Source organism: Oncorhynchus tshawytscha, linkage group LG26, assembly GCF_018296145.1.
Source record: "Oncorhynchus tshawytscha isolate Ot180627B linkage group LG26, Otsh_v2.0, whole genome shotgun sequence".
NCBI classification, from domain to species: Eukaryota; Metazoa; Chordata; class Actinopteri; order Salmoniformes; family Salmonidae; genus Oncorhynchus; species Oncorhynchus tshawytscha.
The window spans coordinates 49,367,485-49,383,848 of NC_056454.1; the positions used below are offsets into that span (position 1 = coordinate 49,367,485).

The 16,364-nt window shown below is 44.6% G+C and overlaps 1 protein-coding gene across 3 annotated transcripts in view; it reads left to right on the plus strand.

The window, feature by feature from the left end:
- Positions 1–8,719, plus strand: part of LOC112225676 (receptor-type tyrosine-protein phosphatase-like N) — an 84,186-nt gene extending 75,467 nt beyond the window's left edge. For all 3 annotated transcript variants that reach the window (XM_042306860.1, XM_042306858.1, XM_042306859.1), the window contains 4 exons: positions 2,680–2,733; positions 3,129–3,193; positions 3,348–3,421; positions 7,319–8,719. In XM_042306860.1, coding sequence (XP_042162794.1) covers positions 2,680–2,733; positions 3,129–3,193; positions 3,348–3,421; positions 7,319–7,390 — 265 coding nt within the window. In that variant the 3' untranslated portion in view covers positions 7,391–8,719. The remainder of the gene's footprint in view (positions 1–2,679; positions 2,734–3,128; positions 3,194–3,347; positions 3,422–7,318) is intronic.
- The last annotated feature ends 7,645 nt before the right edge of the window (positions 8,720–16,364 follow it).

Consider the following 16,364-nt stretch of genomic DNA (forward strand, 5'->3'; position numbering starts at 1 on the left):
CTAGTCAGAACAGTGATACTAGTCAGAGCAGTGATACTAGTCAGAGCAGTGATACTAGTAGTGATACTTGTCAGAACAGTGAAACTAGTCAGAACAGTGATACTAGTCAGAGCAGTGATACTAGTCAGAACAGTGATACTAGTAGTGATACTAGTCAGAACAGTGATACTAGTCAGAACAGTGATACTATCCAGAGCAGTGATACTAGTCAGAGCAGTGATACTAGTCAGAACAGTGATACTAGTCAGAACAGTGATACTAGTCAGAGCAGTGATACTAGTCAGAGTAGTGATACTAGTCAGAGCAGTGATACTAGTCAGAGCAGTGATACTAGTCAGAGCAGTGATACTAGTCAGAGTAGTGATACTAGTCAGAGCAGTGATACTAGTCTGAGTAGTGATACTAGTCAGAGCAGTGATACTAGTCTGAGTAGTGATACTAGCCAGAGAGGTATACAGGTTTCTTATTTTCTCTCATCTTATTCAACTGTTACCAGGCACCTGCAAACTAAGATAGCTCAGATGTGTGAGTGCCTTTTGAATGTTGACCTGCAACGTGACCATGATCCTGCCCTGCCAGTTTTCCTGTGTGCGTACAGCAGCTGGCTGTAAATGACTGTGGGGTCAAATACTGTCCTATGTAATGACTGTGTGGCCAGTCCAAATATGGCCCATGTAATGACTGTGTGGCCAGTCCAAATATGGCCTATGTAATGACTGTGTGGCCAGTCCAAATATGGCCTATGTATAACTGTGTGGCCAGTCCAAATACTGTCCTATGTAATGACTGTGTGGTCAAATACTGTCCTATGTAATGACTGTGTGGCCAAATACTGTCCTATGTAATGACTGTGTGTCCAAATACTGTCCTGTGTGGCCAAATACTGTCCTATGTAATGACTGTGTGGCCACTCCAAATACTGTACTATGTAATGACTGTGTGGCCACTCCAAATACTGTACTATGTAATGACTGTGTGTCCAAATACGATGAAGTGATGCTTGAACCTTGTAAGATTAATGAAGCAACTGTGTATAGTTGCCTTAATTTGTTGTTTGAGATCATGTTTTTCCACTTCTTTGTCCTTCCCTGATGGCTTCCTTTACTTAATCCATTTCTCTTTCTTATTAAATCTCTACCTACCTCCCTCACTATCTCTCTCTTTCTCTACCTCCTTATTGGTTATCCCTCTCTTTCTCTACCTCCTTATTGGTTATCCCTCTCTTTCTCTCAGCCCCCCCTCTCTCTGTACCTCCTTATTGGTTATCCCTCTCTTTCTCTCAGCCCCCCCTCTCTCTGTACCTCCTTATTGGTTATCCCTCTCTTTCTCTACCTCCTTATTGGTTATCCCTCTCTTTCTCTCAGCCCCCCTCTTTCTGTACCTCCTTATTGGTTATCCCTCTCTTTCTCTCAGTGATGGTGGTCAGCTATTGGCCCTTGGGATTCCCCACATCTCCCAGTGGCATTTTTGTGATTTGCAGCTAGTAGTCTGGGTCCAGTTGCATAGTCACAAAAATGATCATTGGCAGGTGTGACTGCAGCAGGAGTCGACGCTGACCGGACAGTCCATCCGTCGCCCCCTTCCTTCCTTTCTTTCTTCCTTCCTTCCCTTTCTTCCCTTTCTTCCCTTTCTTCCCTTTCTTTCCTTCTGTCCTTCCTTCCCTCCTTCCTTCCTTCAACCCTCTACCCCACCTTGACTTTCTGTCCTTTCCAGTGATGGGTTGAGTTTCTCTAACCTCAACCTCAAAGACTAATATGTTGTAACTAACTGTAATTCATATCCAGGCCTCCAGACAGGCAGAGATGGGAACCTTGTTTTCTGTGTGTATTTTAAGACCGGTAAAGCAGAAACAGTACTTGTATGCAGCATCCAATCTAGACTTGTCCGTTAACATTACATTTAGTGATATTGTTCTCTTTCCTTCCTCCACTCCCTCCTTCTCCGCCCCCTCCCTCTCCCCCTCCCTCTCTCCCCCTCCCTCTCCCCCCCTCCCTCTCTCCCCCCCCTCCCTCTCTCCCTCTTCCTACCCTCCCTCCCTCTTCCTACCCTCCCTCCCTCCCTCTCTCCCACCCTCCCTCTCTCCCTCCCTCTCTCCCACCCTCCCTCTCTCCCTCCCACACCCTCTCTACCCCCTCCCTCCCACCCCTCCCTCCCTCCCTCCCTCTCTTCCCACCCTCCCTCCCTCTTCCTACCCTCCCTCTCTCCCTACCCTCCCTCTCTCCCTCCCACCCCTCCCTCTCCCCCTCCACCCCTCCCTCTCCCCCTCCCTCGCACCACCCCTCCCTCTCTCCTACCCTCCCTCCCTCCCTCTCTCCCACCCTCCCTCTCTCCCTCCCACACCCTCTCTACCCCCTCCCTCTCCCCCTCCCTACCTCCACCCCTCCCTCTCTCCTACCCCCCCCTCCCTCTCTCCCACCCCCTCCCTCTCTCCCCCTCCCTCCCTCTTCCTACCCTCCCTCTCTCCCTCCCACCCCTCCCTCTCCCCCTCTCCCTCTCCCCCTCCCTCCCCCACCTCCCTCCCTCTCTCCCACCCCCTCCCTCTCTCCTACCCCCTCCCTCCCTCTCTCCTACCCTCCCTCTCTCCCACCCTCCCTCCCTCTCTCCCACCCCCTATCCCTCCCTCCCTCTCTCCCACCCCCTCCCTCCCTCCCTCTCTCCCACCCACCCTCCCTCCAACAGGAAGGTGAATAGGTGCTACAGAGGTAGATCCTGCCCCATCATCGTCCACTGCAGGTAAACCTACAGCTCTAACCTAGTTTCTCTATACAGAGGTAAAGACTTAGCCTGGTCCCAGATCTGTTTGTACTGTCTTACTAAACTTCAATTGTCATTTTCATTGACAATGGACCATAGGAGTTGGCTGTACAGCCCATCCAGATGTGGGACCGGGCTAGAAGAGACTACCTGTGCTTTATATTCAGTCTGTCAAATCAAACTCCTCTACTGTGTGTCTCTATCATAGGAATATCATTATAGAAAAGGCTTGGAACCTCTAACTCTGACAATTTGACTGGTGAAGTCATTATGCCATCGTTGACTTGAATGGGGAAACCCGTTCTATAGATTCTATTTCTGCGGTCTTTATGATGTGCTGTGTGATCTGATGATGTCTTCTCTGTCTCGTACAGTGACGGCACTGGCAGAACGGGAACCTACATCCTTATTGACATGGTCATCAATCGCATGGCTAAGGGTGAGTCAGACATCTTGATCTTGTCAGACGTCTTTGATAGTTTGCCCGTGTAGTTTTATATCACTAGATAGACACTTATACAGCATTGTGAATCATTGACTCCATGTTGGTGAATACGATTTTTCACGTCATAATTCATATGATGTGTTTCCAGGCGCGAAGGAGATCGATATTGCTGCGACATTGGAACACATTCGAGACCAGAGACCGAGCTTAGTTCACACCAAGGTATGGCCTTCTCAAACTACACAGTTCGTACAAAACCTTATGAATACCTGCTTGTTGTCTCTTGACAAACAAGGTTGATGAAATCCGAGCAAGGGCAGCATTCCAGAGAGACATCAGAGACTATGATCCCTTATTGATGTCACTTGTTAAATCCACTTCAATCAGTGTAGATGAAGGGGAGGAGACAACTCAGCGAGTGAATGGGCAAGACAAAAGATTTAAGTGATTTTGAATGGGGTATGGTGGTAGGTGCCAGGTGTACAGGTTTGAACGGGGTATGGTAGTAGGTGCCAGGTGTACAGGTTTGAATGGGGTATGGTAGTAGGTGCCAGGTGTACAGGTTTGAATGGGGTATGGTAGTAGGTGCCAGGTGTACCGGTTTGTGTCAAGAACTGCAACGCCGCTGGGTTTTTCACCCTCAAAAGTTTCCCATGTGTATCACCACCCAAACGACATCCAGCCAACATCCAGCCAACTTGACACAACTGTTGGAAGCATTGGAGTCAACACATCAAATCGAATGTTGTTTAAACAATACAAAACATCACACAAACATCCACAACATCACACAAACATCCACAGCATCACACAAACATCCACAACATCACACAAACATCCACAACATCATACAAACATCCACAACATTATACAAACATCCACAACATCACACAAACATCCACAACATCACACAAACATCCACAACACTATACAAACATCCACAACATCACACAAACATCCACAACATCATACAACCATCCACAACATTATACAAACATCCACAACATCATACAAACATCCACAACATACACATACATCCACAACATACACAAACATTCACATCATACAAACATCCACAACATACACAAACATCCACATCATACAAACATATACAACATCACACAAACATATACAACATCACACAAACATCCACAACACCACACAAACATATACAGCATCACACAAACATCCACAACATCACACAAACATCCACAACATCACACAAACATCCACAACATCACACAAACATCCACAGCATCACACAAACATCCACAACATCACACAAACATCCACAACATCTCCCTTGCCCAGACCCACTTGCTCACAATCCCATCTCCTTGATGTCCTGTCCATTTGCAATATGTTTCAATGGGCATTTACCATCACGAATTTGACATGCTTAAAAATTCTGCAGAAATGCAAAATTGACTGGCCCGATGAACTCGGGATGGCCGGGCAGTGATAGTGGTTCCTCTCCATCACTCGATGGGGACATGAGAGAAGTGGGACTGTGTTGTTTTTTAACAATTTTTAGAAAAACGTCCAAAATGACCAGGGATGCCCCCTATTGGATGGGCACGGGTGGGGGGTGCTCCCTACCCAACCGTGGACCCCCTGCAACTCCCTAAAGGCATTAAAAACCATTTAAAAAATGTTATCCTGGTAACACGTTCCAATCACCAGGCGCACGGCTGTCCATTTGCAATATGTTTCAATGGGCATTTACCATCACGAATTTGACATGCTCAAAAATACTGCAGGAATGAGAAATTGACTGGCCCGATGAACTCGGGATGGCCGGGCATTCTGGTTCCTTTTCATCACTCGTTGGTGTTGATTTCAGAATGTCAATTTAGTGATGGTCTAACACTGTTTAAACATATTGCAAATGGACAAATGTCAGCCAGCAAGTCCATCAGTCAATTAGATATCATTCTGACACCAAACTGATACAAACTGACACCACACCCACTTTTTCCAACTCGATTTGAAGCTATCACATATTTCAGAGCAGGCCCAAAATTCACAGCGCCTTCTGTTTAAACCATAATAAAAACATAAACATGTAGTTACGTTCTAGCTGTGGGTCCAGTTCTGACAGTATGTGTAGGCCTAGCTGAGGTGACCCCGAATCCCAAGTTTCGGCTCGATAGGTAATTTGGAGCCCGAGCAGCGTTTCAGGCTGCTAATCTAATTGGTGCTGAAAATCCACATTTTCCGGGCGTTGCTATGGGATCCTTGAATTAGCTATCGGACAGGAACGTTAAGTTCCATCTCTATGGGCTGAGGCAGTTTCAATGCACCTAGTCTTGCGACTCTGGGACTTTTCTAAATGTCGTCATTTTCGTGAGGGTCAAAATGAATTGAAGTTATTGCAAATGTACAAGGCTGTATCTCGTTCTGAGAACCTTCCAGAGCCACATAACCCACCGTGCACTATCAACTTGAGCTCTAGAACAGGTTTCTAAAGTTTCAGAGCTCTAGGTCTGACGGTTCTTTGATAGTTTGAATAAAGGTAACTATTGCAGGCCAGCAGGCTAATGTTCCTATCGACCCAGTAAGTCCAGCAGGCTAATGTTCCTATCGACCCAGTAAGGCCAGCAGGCTAATGTTCCTATCCACCCAGTAAGGCCAGCAGGCTAATGTTCCTATCCACCCAGTAAGGCCAGCAGGCTAATGTTCCTATCCACCCAGTAAGGCCAGCAGGCTAATGTTCCTATCCACCCAGTAAGGCCAGCAGGCTAATGTTCCTATCCACCCAGTAAGGCCAGCAGGCTAATGTTCCTATCCACCCAGTAAGGCCAGCAGGCTAATGTTCCTATCCACCCAGTAAGGCCAGCAGGCTAATGTTCCTATCCACCCAGTAAGGCCAGCAGGCTAATGTTCCTATCCACCCAGTAAGGCCAGCAGGCTAATGTTCCTATCCACCCAGTAAGGCTAGCAGTCTAATGTTCCTATCCACCCAGTAAGGCCAGCAGACTAATGTTCCTATCCACCCAGTAAGGCCAGCAGGCTAATGTTCCTATCCACCCAGTAAGGCCAGCAGGCTAATGTTCCTATCCACCCAGTAAGGCCAGCAGGCTAATGTTCCTATCCACCCAGTAAGGCCAGCAGGCTAATGTTCCTATCCACCCAGTAAGGCCAGCAGGCTAATGTTCCTATCCACCCAGTAAGGCCAGCAGGCTAATGTTCCTATCCACCCAGTAAGGCCAGCAGGCTAATGTTCCTATCCACCCAGTAAGGCCAGCAGGCTAATGTTCCTATCCACCCAGTAAGGCCAGCAGGCTAATGTTCCTATCCACCCAGTAAGGCCAGCAGGCTAATGTTCCTATCCACCCAGTAAGGCCAGCAGGCTAATGTTCCTATCCACCCAGTAAGGCCAGCAGGCTAATGTTCCTATCCACCCAGTAAGGCCAGCAGGCTAATGTTCCTATCCACCCAGTAAGGCCAGCAGGCTAATGTTCCTATCCACCCAGTAAGGCCAGCAGGCTAATGTTCCTATCCACCCAGTAAGGCCAGCAGGCTCATGTTCCTATCCACCCAGTAAGGCCAGCAGGCTAATGTTCCTATCCACCCAGTAAGGCCAGCAGGCTAATGTTCCTATCCACCCAGTAAGGCCAGCAGGCTAATGTTCCTATCCACCCAGTAAGGCCAGCAGGCTAATGTTCCTATCCACCCAGTAAGGCCAGCAGGCTCATGTTCCTATCCACCCAGTAAGGCCAGCAGGCTCATGTTCCTATCCACCCAGTAAGGCCAGCAGGCTAATGTTCCTATCCACCCAGTAAGGCCAGCAGGCTAGTTTTTTGTTATTGGTATGTAACTGTTATGAAAGTTGTATTGTCAATTTGTTTTGTATTTAAACGGCACATTAAACGTGTACATGACACTGGAACAACATTTCCCCATGAGGACAATAAAGTCAGTAAAGTAAATCTCCAGCATCACTCTCTGCCACATGGCTCTCGAACTGCAACATTTCCTTTTTCTACGTCGTCCACACACTTTCAACATTTAGAAAATAAAGCATTTGACCTTTCCCTTGTGTTCACGACAGAGGATTGGTTGATTTTCTCTGTGTGTGTCTCTGACAGTCTCCCTCCCTTTCTGTCTCCCTCACAGGACCAGTTTGAGTTTGCCCTGACCGCCGTGGCAGAAGAGGTCAATGCCATCCTGAAAGCTCTGCCACAGTGAACCCTACGACATCTACCACCTCTACCACCGGTGCCACAAACCAGGGAGGAACTACATTTCCCAGAGTGCATTACTATTACTGAAGCCTGGTTTGTGTTGCCTCGCCAACTCCTTTAGTCATTGTCACACCAATACAGCATTAACAGATCTGGAATCAAGGTTCTGTTATTATGCTTTCATATCTAAATGAAATGTGGTTTCAAAGAATCCTCTAGATTATTCCGATCAGACAATAATACTTCAAATGGACAGTAGGACTGTGACTTGATACTGTACCTCTACTCCTTATTCACTAGTGATACTACAATTACCATCTGTTGTCATGGAGATGTTGTTTTACCATGCTCCCTCCTGATCTGTTGTCATGGAGATGTTGTTTTACCCTGCTCCCTCCTGATCTGTTGTCATGGAGATGTTGTATTACCATGCTCCCTCCTGATCTGTTGTCATGGAGATGTTGTTTTACCATGCTCCCTCCTGATCTGTTGTCATGGAGATGTTGTTTTACCCTGCTCCCTCCTGATCTGTTGTCATGGAGATGTTGTATTACCATGCTCCCTCCTGATCTGTTGTCATGGAGATGTTGTATTACCATGCTCCCTCCTGATCTGTTGTCATGGAGATGTTGTATTACCATGCTCCCTCCTGATCTGTTGTCATGGAGATGTTGTATTACCATGCTCCCTCCTGATCTGCTGTCATGGAGATGTTGTATTACCATGCTCCCTCCTGATCTGCTGTCATGGAGATGTTGTATTACCATGTTCCCTCCTGATCTGCTGTCATGGAGATGTTGTATTACCATGTTCCCTCCTGATCTGCTGTCATGGAGATGTTGTATTACCATGCTCCCTCCTGATCTGTTGTCATGGAGATGTAAAACCAGTCATTGTACTCTAGTAGGGAGTCATCCTTTTGGCATAACAGCATATAAGGCCCAAGGCTCATACACTTGTTTAAGCAAGATGACAACAAAGCCTGACTATGGCGAGGGTGAAGTGAGTGACATACTAGTGTATTATAGGTTACACCAGTTTCTCTAAGGGGCTGGTTTATACCTCTAACTTTAACTCTAAACCTAATGATGTATTTCTATCCATTTTGTAATGGAACTATTACTGTACACTGACTACCTAATCACTCACATCTGAATCATATCAATTAGTGTCTTCGGTGTTACTGTAAAACCTCTGTGATTTATTGTAAATAATTCACCTGATTTATTTCTTAAATGTGTATTAATGTAGCAAACATAGAAAACAACTATAAAAACATATTTTTAACTCGATGTATGTAATTAAATCTCTATTGTGATGTGGTGCAACAGCATAGAGTGGTCTGACTGTGTTATTTTTATTCACATCCCACAGTACTGACTGGTAACCTTTAGGAACCAATGCCTATATCACATGATACTGACTAGTAACCATTAGGAACCAATGTCTACAGCTACACTGAACAAAAATTATAAACGCAACATGTAAAGTGTTGGTCGCATGATTCATGAGCTGAAATAAAATATCCCAGAAATGTTCCACCCGCACAAAAAAAGTCTTTCTCTGATTTTGTAAACAAATTTGTTTACATCCCTGTCAGTGAGCATTTCTCATTTGCCAAGATAATCCATCCACCTGACAGGTGTGGCATATCAAGAAGCTGATTAAATAGCGTGATCATTACACAGGTGTACCCTGTGTTGGGGACAATAAAAGGCCACTTTAAAATGTGCAGTTTTGTCAACACAATGCCACAGATGTCTCAAGTTTTGAGGGAGCAGACAATTGGCATGCTGACTGCAGGAATGTCCATCAGACCGGTTGCCAGAGAATTTAATGTTAATTTCTCTACCATAAGCCACCTCCAACGTAATTTTCGAGAATTTGGCAGTACAAAACGGCCGCACAACCGCCAGCCCAGGACCTCCACATCCGACTTCTTCACCTGAGGGATCATCTGAGACCAGCCACCCGAAGAACTATGGGTTTGCACACCCGAAGAATTTATGCACAAACTATCAGAAACCATCTCAGGGAAGCTCATCTGCGTGCTCGTCGTCCTCACCAAAGTCTTGACCTGTCGTAACCGACTTCAGTGGGCAAATGTTAACCTTCGAAGGCCACTGGCACGCTGGAGAAGTGTTCTCTTCATGGATGAATCCCAGTTTCAACTGTTCCCGGGCAGATGGCAGACAGAGTGTATGGCATCGTTGGGGCGAGCTATTTGCTGATGTCAACTTCGTGAACAGAGTGCCCCATGGTGGTGGTGGGGTTATGGTATGGGCAGGAATAAGTTATGGACAACCAACACAATGGCATTTTATTGACGTCAATTTGAATGCACAGAGATACCGTGATGAGAATCTGAGGCCCATTGTTGTGCCATTCATCCGCCGCCTTCACCTCATGTTTCAGCATGATAATGCACAGGCCTTGTCGCAAAGATCTGTACACAATTCTTGGAATCTGAAAATGTCCCAGTTCTTCCATGGCCTTCATACTCACCAGACGTTACCTATTGAGCTCTGGATCGACGTGGATCGACATGTACGACAGCGTGTTCCAGTTCCCGCCAACATCCAGCAACTTCGCACAGCAATTGAAGAGGAGTGGGACAACATTCCACAGGCCGTAATCAACAACCTGATCAACTCTATGTGAAGGGTATGTGTCACTCTGCATGAGGCAAACGGTGGGTCACACCAGATACGGACTGGTTTTCTGATCCACTCCCCTACTTTTGTTTATGGTACAGTATCTGATACCAACAGATGCATATTTGTATTCCCAGTCGTGAATTCCAGAGATTATGGCCCAATGAATTTTTTTCAATTGACTGGTTTCCTTATATGAACTGTGACATGACGTTGCCCTCTTTGGGTACAGCGAGCACCATTCCCCTCTCTCTGCTCCTTCAACCAGGATGCTGTGGTCAGAGAGGTCGTAAATTCCTAGGGAAGACCCTGCCTCATGGCCACAGTATAGAGACAGAGTGAAGTGAGCCCAGTTAGGGTCAGGCATCCTGGACCGCCCATATGAGCCCAGTTAGGGTCAGGCATCCTGGGACCGCCCATGAGCCCAGTTAGGGTCAGGCATCCTGGGACCGCCCATGAGCCCAGTTAGGGTCAGGCATCCTGGACCACCCATGAGCCCAGTTAGGGTCAGGCATCCTGGACAGCCCCTGAGCCCAGTTAGGGTCAGGCATCCTGGACCGCCCCTGAGCCCAGTTAGGGTCAGACATCCTGGGACAGCCCCTTTTCTGCAATTCCGAATAAAACCCCAACTTTGAGAAGTTCTCACCAGACCATGTTTGTCTCCATTACGAGGGGACAAAGGTTGCAGACCATTCATGAATCTTTTAACCATACCACGTGGTTAAACTCTTAGACTATCGATACCGACAGAATAAGAACAAGTCTTTGATATTAATTACTAGTCTGCAGCTAGGAATTCGGTATCATTGTATGCGAAGAACGACAACCGCCGAAACATCCATTCTACAACAACATGAATGAATGTCGCTCTGAACCATCCCCTCTAACCACGACAGAGAGAGAGAGAGAGAGAGAGAGAGAGAGAGAGAGAGAGAGAGAGAGAGAGAGAGGATGAAAACTCTCCAACTGAAACTAACTTTTCAACAGCGATCAAGATGACACAGTAAATATATATATTGATTGCAATTGTTCCCGAATGAGTGAGCGTTCATGTGCAAATGATTAGCATTTCAATTGTTATAATTATTAACTCTGTAGTGACTTCTTAGTCGACCCCCACTTCCCTTTTGTCCACCAAGCCGCGATGCCGGTTTAGCCCACTAGGGCACATTCTCCTATCATTTCTTGGAACCATATTTACTTTGTTTGTTTCTGTGTGCACTTCTGTGATTGTTTAGTTAGTTAATAAATAAATGGTTTAAGACAATTGATGAATGGATGACTCATAGTGAAGACTGGGTTAGTGCAGATAACCAACAATTTACGACGTTTGGAATGAGACTAACGTGAGGTAAAGTAAATCAATCATTAATCAGAAGACTATTGATCAGATATGAAAATATCTGAAAGGTTATATTAGGAAATTAATATTTTGTAATCTGAATATTTTCCTTGGTGCCCCGACTTCCTAGTTAATTACAGTTACATGATTAATCAGTTTGATCGCCTAATACTAATTACAAAGAATCTTTGATAAAAACTACAATACTTCAGTTTAATGATAGTAAAGACACGACAACTGTAACTCCGTCAAATATTTAAAAATGTTGCATTTTGAGTATTTTGTTCAGTGTAGATTACATTCAGCTGGCTTGGTTAAACATTCAGCTGGCTTGGTTAAACATTCAGCTGGCTCGGTTAAACATTCAGCTGGCTCGGTTAAACATTCAGCTGGCTCGGTTAAACATTCAGCTGGCTCGGTTAAACATTCAGCTGGCTCGGTTAAACATTCAGCTGGCTCGGTTAAACATTCAGCTGGGGCTTGGTTAAACATTCAGCTGGGGCTTGGTTAAACATTCAGCTGGCTTGGTTAAACATTCAGCAGGCAGTTCAACGTTAATTTACATTTGGCTGAATTGTCAACATGTCAGCTGGCTCGGTTAAACATTTTAGCTGGCTTGGTTTAAAAATTCAGCTGAAAAAAAAAGCTTTTCCAAACATTCAGCTGGGGCTTTTAAACATTCAGCTGGAATTGGTTAAATCACACTTGTTGTGGAAACAACATTGACGTCAGTTCAAGTGCTCAGTTTTCATTTACATTTGAGTCAGTGTAGAGTTTCAACTCATAACCAGGCTAAGAGTCAAAGTGTAAAGTCTGGTATAAACATTTTAGCCGTGTCATTGGATTTAGGTTAAAAGTTGGGTGAAAAAAAAGACAAACATTTCCAAAATTCCTGTACGTTGATGACTTTTTCCAAATACGTTTTCCATGTTTATTCAATTGAATTCACATGAAATCACACTTGTTGTGGAAACAACATTGACTCAGCTTGTGCTCAGTGCTCAGTGTCAGTGTCAGTCTGGTATAACCAGGCAAAGAGTCAGTGTAGAGTTTCAGTCTGGTATAACCAGGCTAAGAGTCAGTGTAGAGTTTCAGTCTGGTATAACCAGGCTAAGAGTCAGTGTAGAGTTTCAGTCTGGTATAACCAGGCTAAGAGTCAGTGTAGAGTTTCAGTCTGGTATAACCAGGCTAACAGTCAGTGTCAAGTTTCAGTCTGGTATAACCAGGCTAACAGTCAGTGTCAGAGTTTCAGTCTGGTATAACCAGGCTAAGAGTCAGTGTAGAGTTTCAGTCTGGTATAACCAGGCTAAGAGTCAGCGTAGAGTTTCAGTCTGGTATAACCAGGCTAACAGTCAGTGTCAAGTTTCAGTCTGGTATAACCAGGCTAACAGTCAGTGTCAAGTTTCAGTCTGGTATAACCAGGCTAACAGTCTGTGTCAAGTTTCAGTCTGGTATAACCAGGCTAACAGTCAGTGTAGAGTTTCAGTCTGGTATAACCAGGCTAAGAGTCAGTGTCAAGTTTCAGTCTGGTATAACCAGGCTAAGAGTCAGTGTCAGAGTTTCAGTCTGGTATAACCAGGCTAAGAGTCAGCGTAGAGTTTCAGTCTGGTATAACCAGGCTAACAGTCAGTGTCAAGTTTCAGTCTGGTATAACCAGGCTAACAGTCAGTGTCAAGTTTCAGTCTGGTATAACCAGGCTAACAGTCTGTGTCAAGTTTCAGTCTGGTATAACCAGGCTAACAGTCAGTGTCAAGTTTCAGTCTGGTATAACCAGGCTAACAGTCAGTGTAGAGTGTCAGTCTGGTATAACCAGGCTAACAGTCAGTGTCAAGTTTCAGTCTGGTATAACCAGGCTAAGAGTCAGTGTCAAGTTTCAGTCTGGTATAACCAGGCTAAGAGTCAGTGTCAAGTTTCAGTCTGGTATAACCAGGCTAACAGTCAGTGTAGAGTGTCAGTCTGGTATAACCAGGCTAACAGTCAGTGTCAAGTTTCAGTCTGGTATAACCAGGCTAACAGTCAGTGTAGAGTGTCAGTCTGGTATAACCAGGCTAACAGTCAGTGTCAAGTTTCAGTCTGGTATAACCAGGCTAAGAGTCAGTGTCAAGTTTCAGTCTGGTATAACCAGGCTAACAGTCAGTGTAGAGTGTCAGTCTGGTATAACCAGGCTAACAGTCTGTGTCAAGTTTCAGTCTGGTATAACCAGGCTAAGAGTCAGTGTAGAGTGTCAGTCTGGTATAACCAGGCTAACAGTCAGTGTCAAGTTTCAGTCTGGTATAACCAGGCTAAGAGTCAGTGTAGAGTGTCAGTCTGGTATAACCAGGCTAACAGTCAGTGTAGAGTGTCAGTCTGGTATAACCAGGCTAACAGTCTGTGTCAAGTTTCAGTCTGGTATAACCAGGCTAAGAGTCACTGTAGAGTGTCAGTCTGGTATAACCAGGCTAACAGTCTGTGTCAAGTTTCAGTCTGGTATAACCAGGCTAAGAGTCAGTGTCAAGTTTCAGTCTGGTATACTACTACAACTACTACTACTCCGCCAGGTCGCAGTTGTAAATGAGAACTTGTTCTCAACTAGCCTACCCGGTTAAATAAATGTGAAATAACCAGGCTTTTATTCAGTATGTGTGGAGGATTCATTACTTAATGGAATTCCACATCCATGTAAATATTTGAGCTGCGAATTTATCAGCTTTCAATTAATATAGATTGCTCTAGTATCATACATTTCCATGGTACTGAAACATGTAGTCGTGATTTAAAATTCTTTCCAGGACACATGATCTTATAAGACATGTTAAAATGCAACTGATTTAATGTGGATGAGTTGTTTGTAATTCAAAATATTCAAATATGCTAGAAAGAACCATTTAGCTACATACACACACTCACACATAGAAGTACATGTATTTGTATACTACTACTACTGCTACTACTACTCAGGTATACTACTACTACTACTACTACTACAACAACTCAGGTATACTACTACTACTCCGACTACTCAGGTCTACCACTACTACCACTACTACTCAGGTATACTACTACTACTACTACTCAGGTATACTACTACTACTACTACTACTACTCAGGTATACTACTACTACTACTACTACTACTACTACCACCACCACCACTACTACTACTACTCAGGTATACTACTACTACTACTACTACTACTACTACTACCACCACTCAGGTATACTACTACTACTACTACTACTACTACTACTACTACTACTACTACTACTACTCCTCCTACGGTTTTCTACTACTACTACTACTACTACTCCTCGGGTCTACTACTACTACTACCACTACTACTACCACTACTACTACTACTACTCAGGTGTACTACTACTACTCAGGTCTGCTGCTTCTTCTACTACTACTACCACTACTACCACTACTACTACTCAGGTATACTACTACTACTACCACTACTACTACTCAGGTATACTACTACTACTCAGGTCTGCTGCTTCTTCTACTACTACTACCACCACTACTACTCAGGTATACTACTACTACTACTCAGGTCTGCTGCTTCTTCTACTACTACTACTACTACCAATACTACTACTCAGGTCTGCTGCTTCTTCTACTACTACCACTACTACTACTCAGGTATACTACTACTACTCAGGTCTGCTGCTTCTTCTACTACTACTACTTCTTCTACTTCTCAGGTCTTGAACTTCATGGAGTTTTGGAGTGGAGAACACAGGACAGGTTGTGGTGTGGAAAGTAGTTGATGAGATAGGGTGAATTAGGGTGAATTAAGGTGCTCAGAGTCTATGGTGATAGTGGTGCGGTCCTCTTGGGGTGATAGGGAGGAGGATGCCACAGTGAAGGTGGGAGGAACTGCTGAAGTTTTGTTTGGGATTTACCTCAGGCTCAAAGGATAGGGGTCAGATTGGCATCGGCCAATCAGATCAGCCTGTGAAAGCCTGGAAGTCTGAGTCTGAAACAGGAAGCAGGAAGAGTGACATAGGAAGTAAAAAGATTGACACAGATACAAGAGACCAGAACAAAAGATACATAAATAAAAACGATTTATTCAATTTATTTCAGAGCTCGGAAGTTTGGAAATTTAAATGTAATTTCCAATTGAGCCATATGCCGCTTTTACTCTGAACGCAGTCTCCACAAAAGCGGAAATAATTCCCTTGAAATCTAAATTGCGCTTTAGCTCAGATTTTCCGAGCTCCTTTTTGAATCTAGGTCTTAATCAGGACCTGTATTCACAAAGTGTGAAGCGTTTCAGAGAAGGTGGCTGCTCAGAAGAAGCTGAAAATAATAATAATAATCCCTTGCTGAGAAGATGGCTGAAAAATAAACTCCAGCAAACACACTGGTACAGTGGGCTGTGACTTGATACAGCATCCATAGACACCATAACATGAATATGGTGGGTGCCATATGGTTGATGCTAGGTGGGATCGGGCCTGTGAATGGAGAAAACTGTATAGCGTAGCCAGTCAAAGGGTGCACATAGAGATAGAAATAGTTTCTACGGGGTGAGCAGATAGAATGACAGAGACGTGAGGTTGTGTTTGATAAGCTTTAGAAAAAACAAGATGCAATGTACCATCTAATGTTAGCAAGAGACTTCCTTTTCTTTTACTGTGTACTCAAACACTGACCATCAAATGAAGCCAGAGAAAGTTGTCTACCATAGCATTTCTATGAAACACAGTATTTCTGCCACAAATTGATTTGTTTTCTCAAAAAATAGATAAATATCCAGGTTATTCTTTTTGGGTGACTATTTATTTTGTTTCCTGCAGCATTACCCCAAAAATGGAGGAGGCAGGTGGCAGCAGGAGGAGGTAGGGAACTGGTCTGTCTGCCCAATATAAAGGATCACAACTGGAGGAGGCAGGTAGCAGCAGGAGGAGGTAGGGAACTGGTCTGTCTGCCCAATATAAAGGATCACAACTGTCAGAGGAATAAACATAGCATAAATAGGAAAGTATACCAGTTTC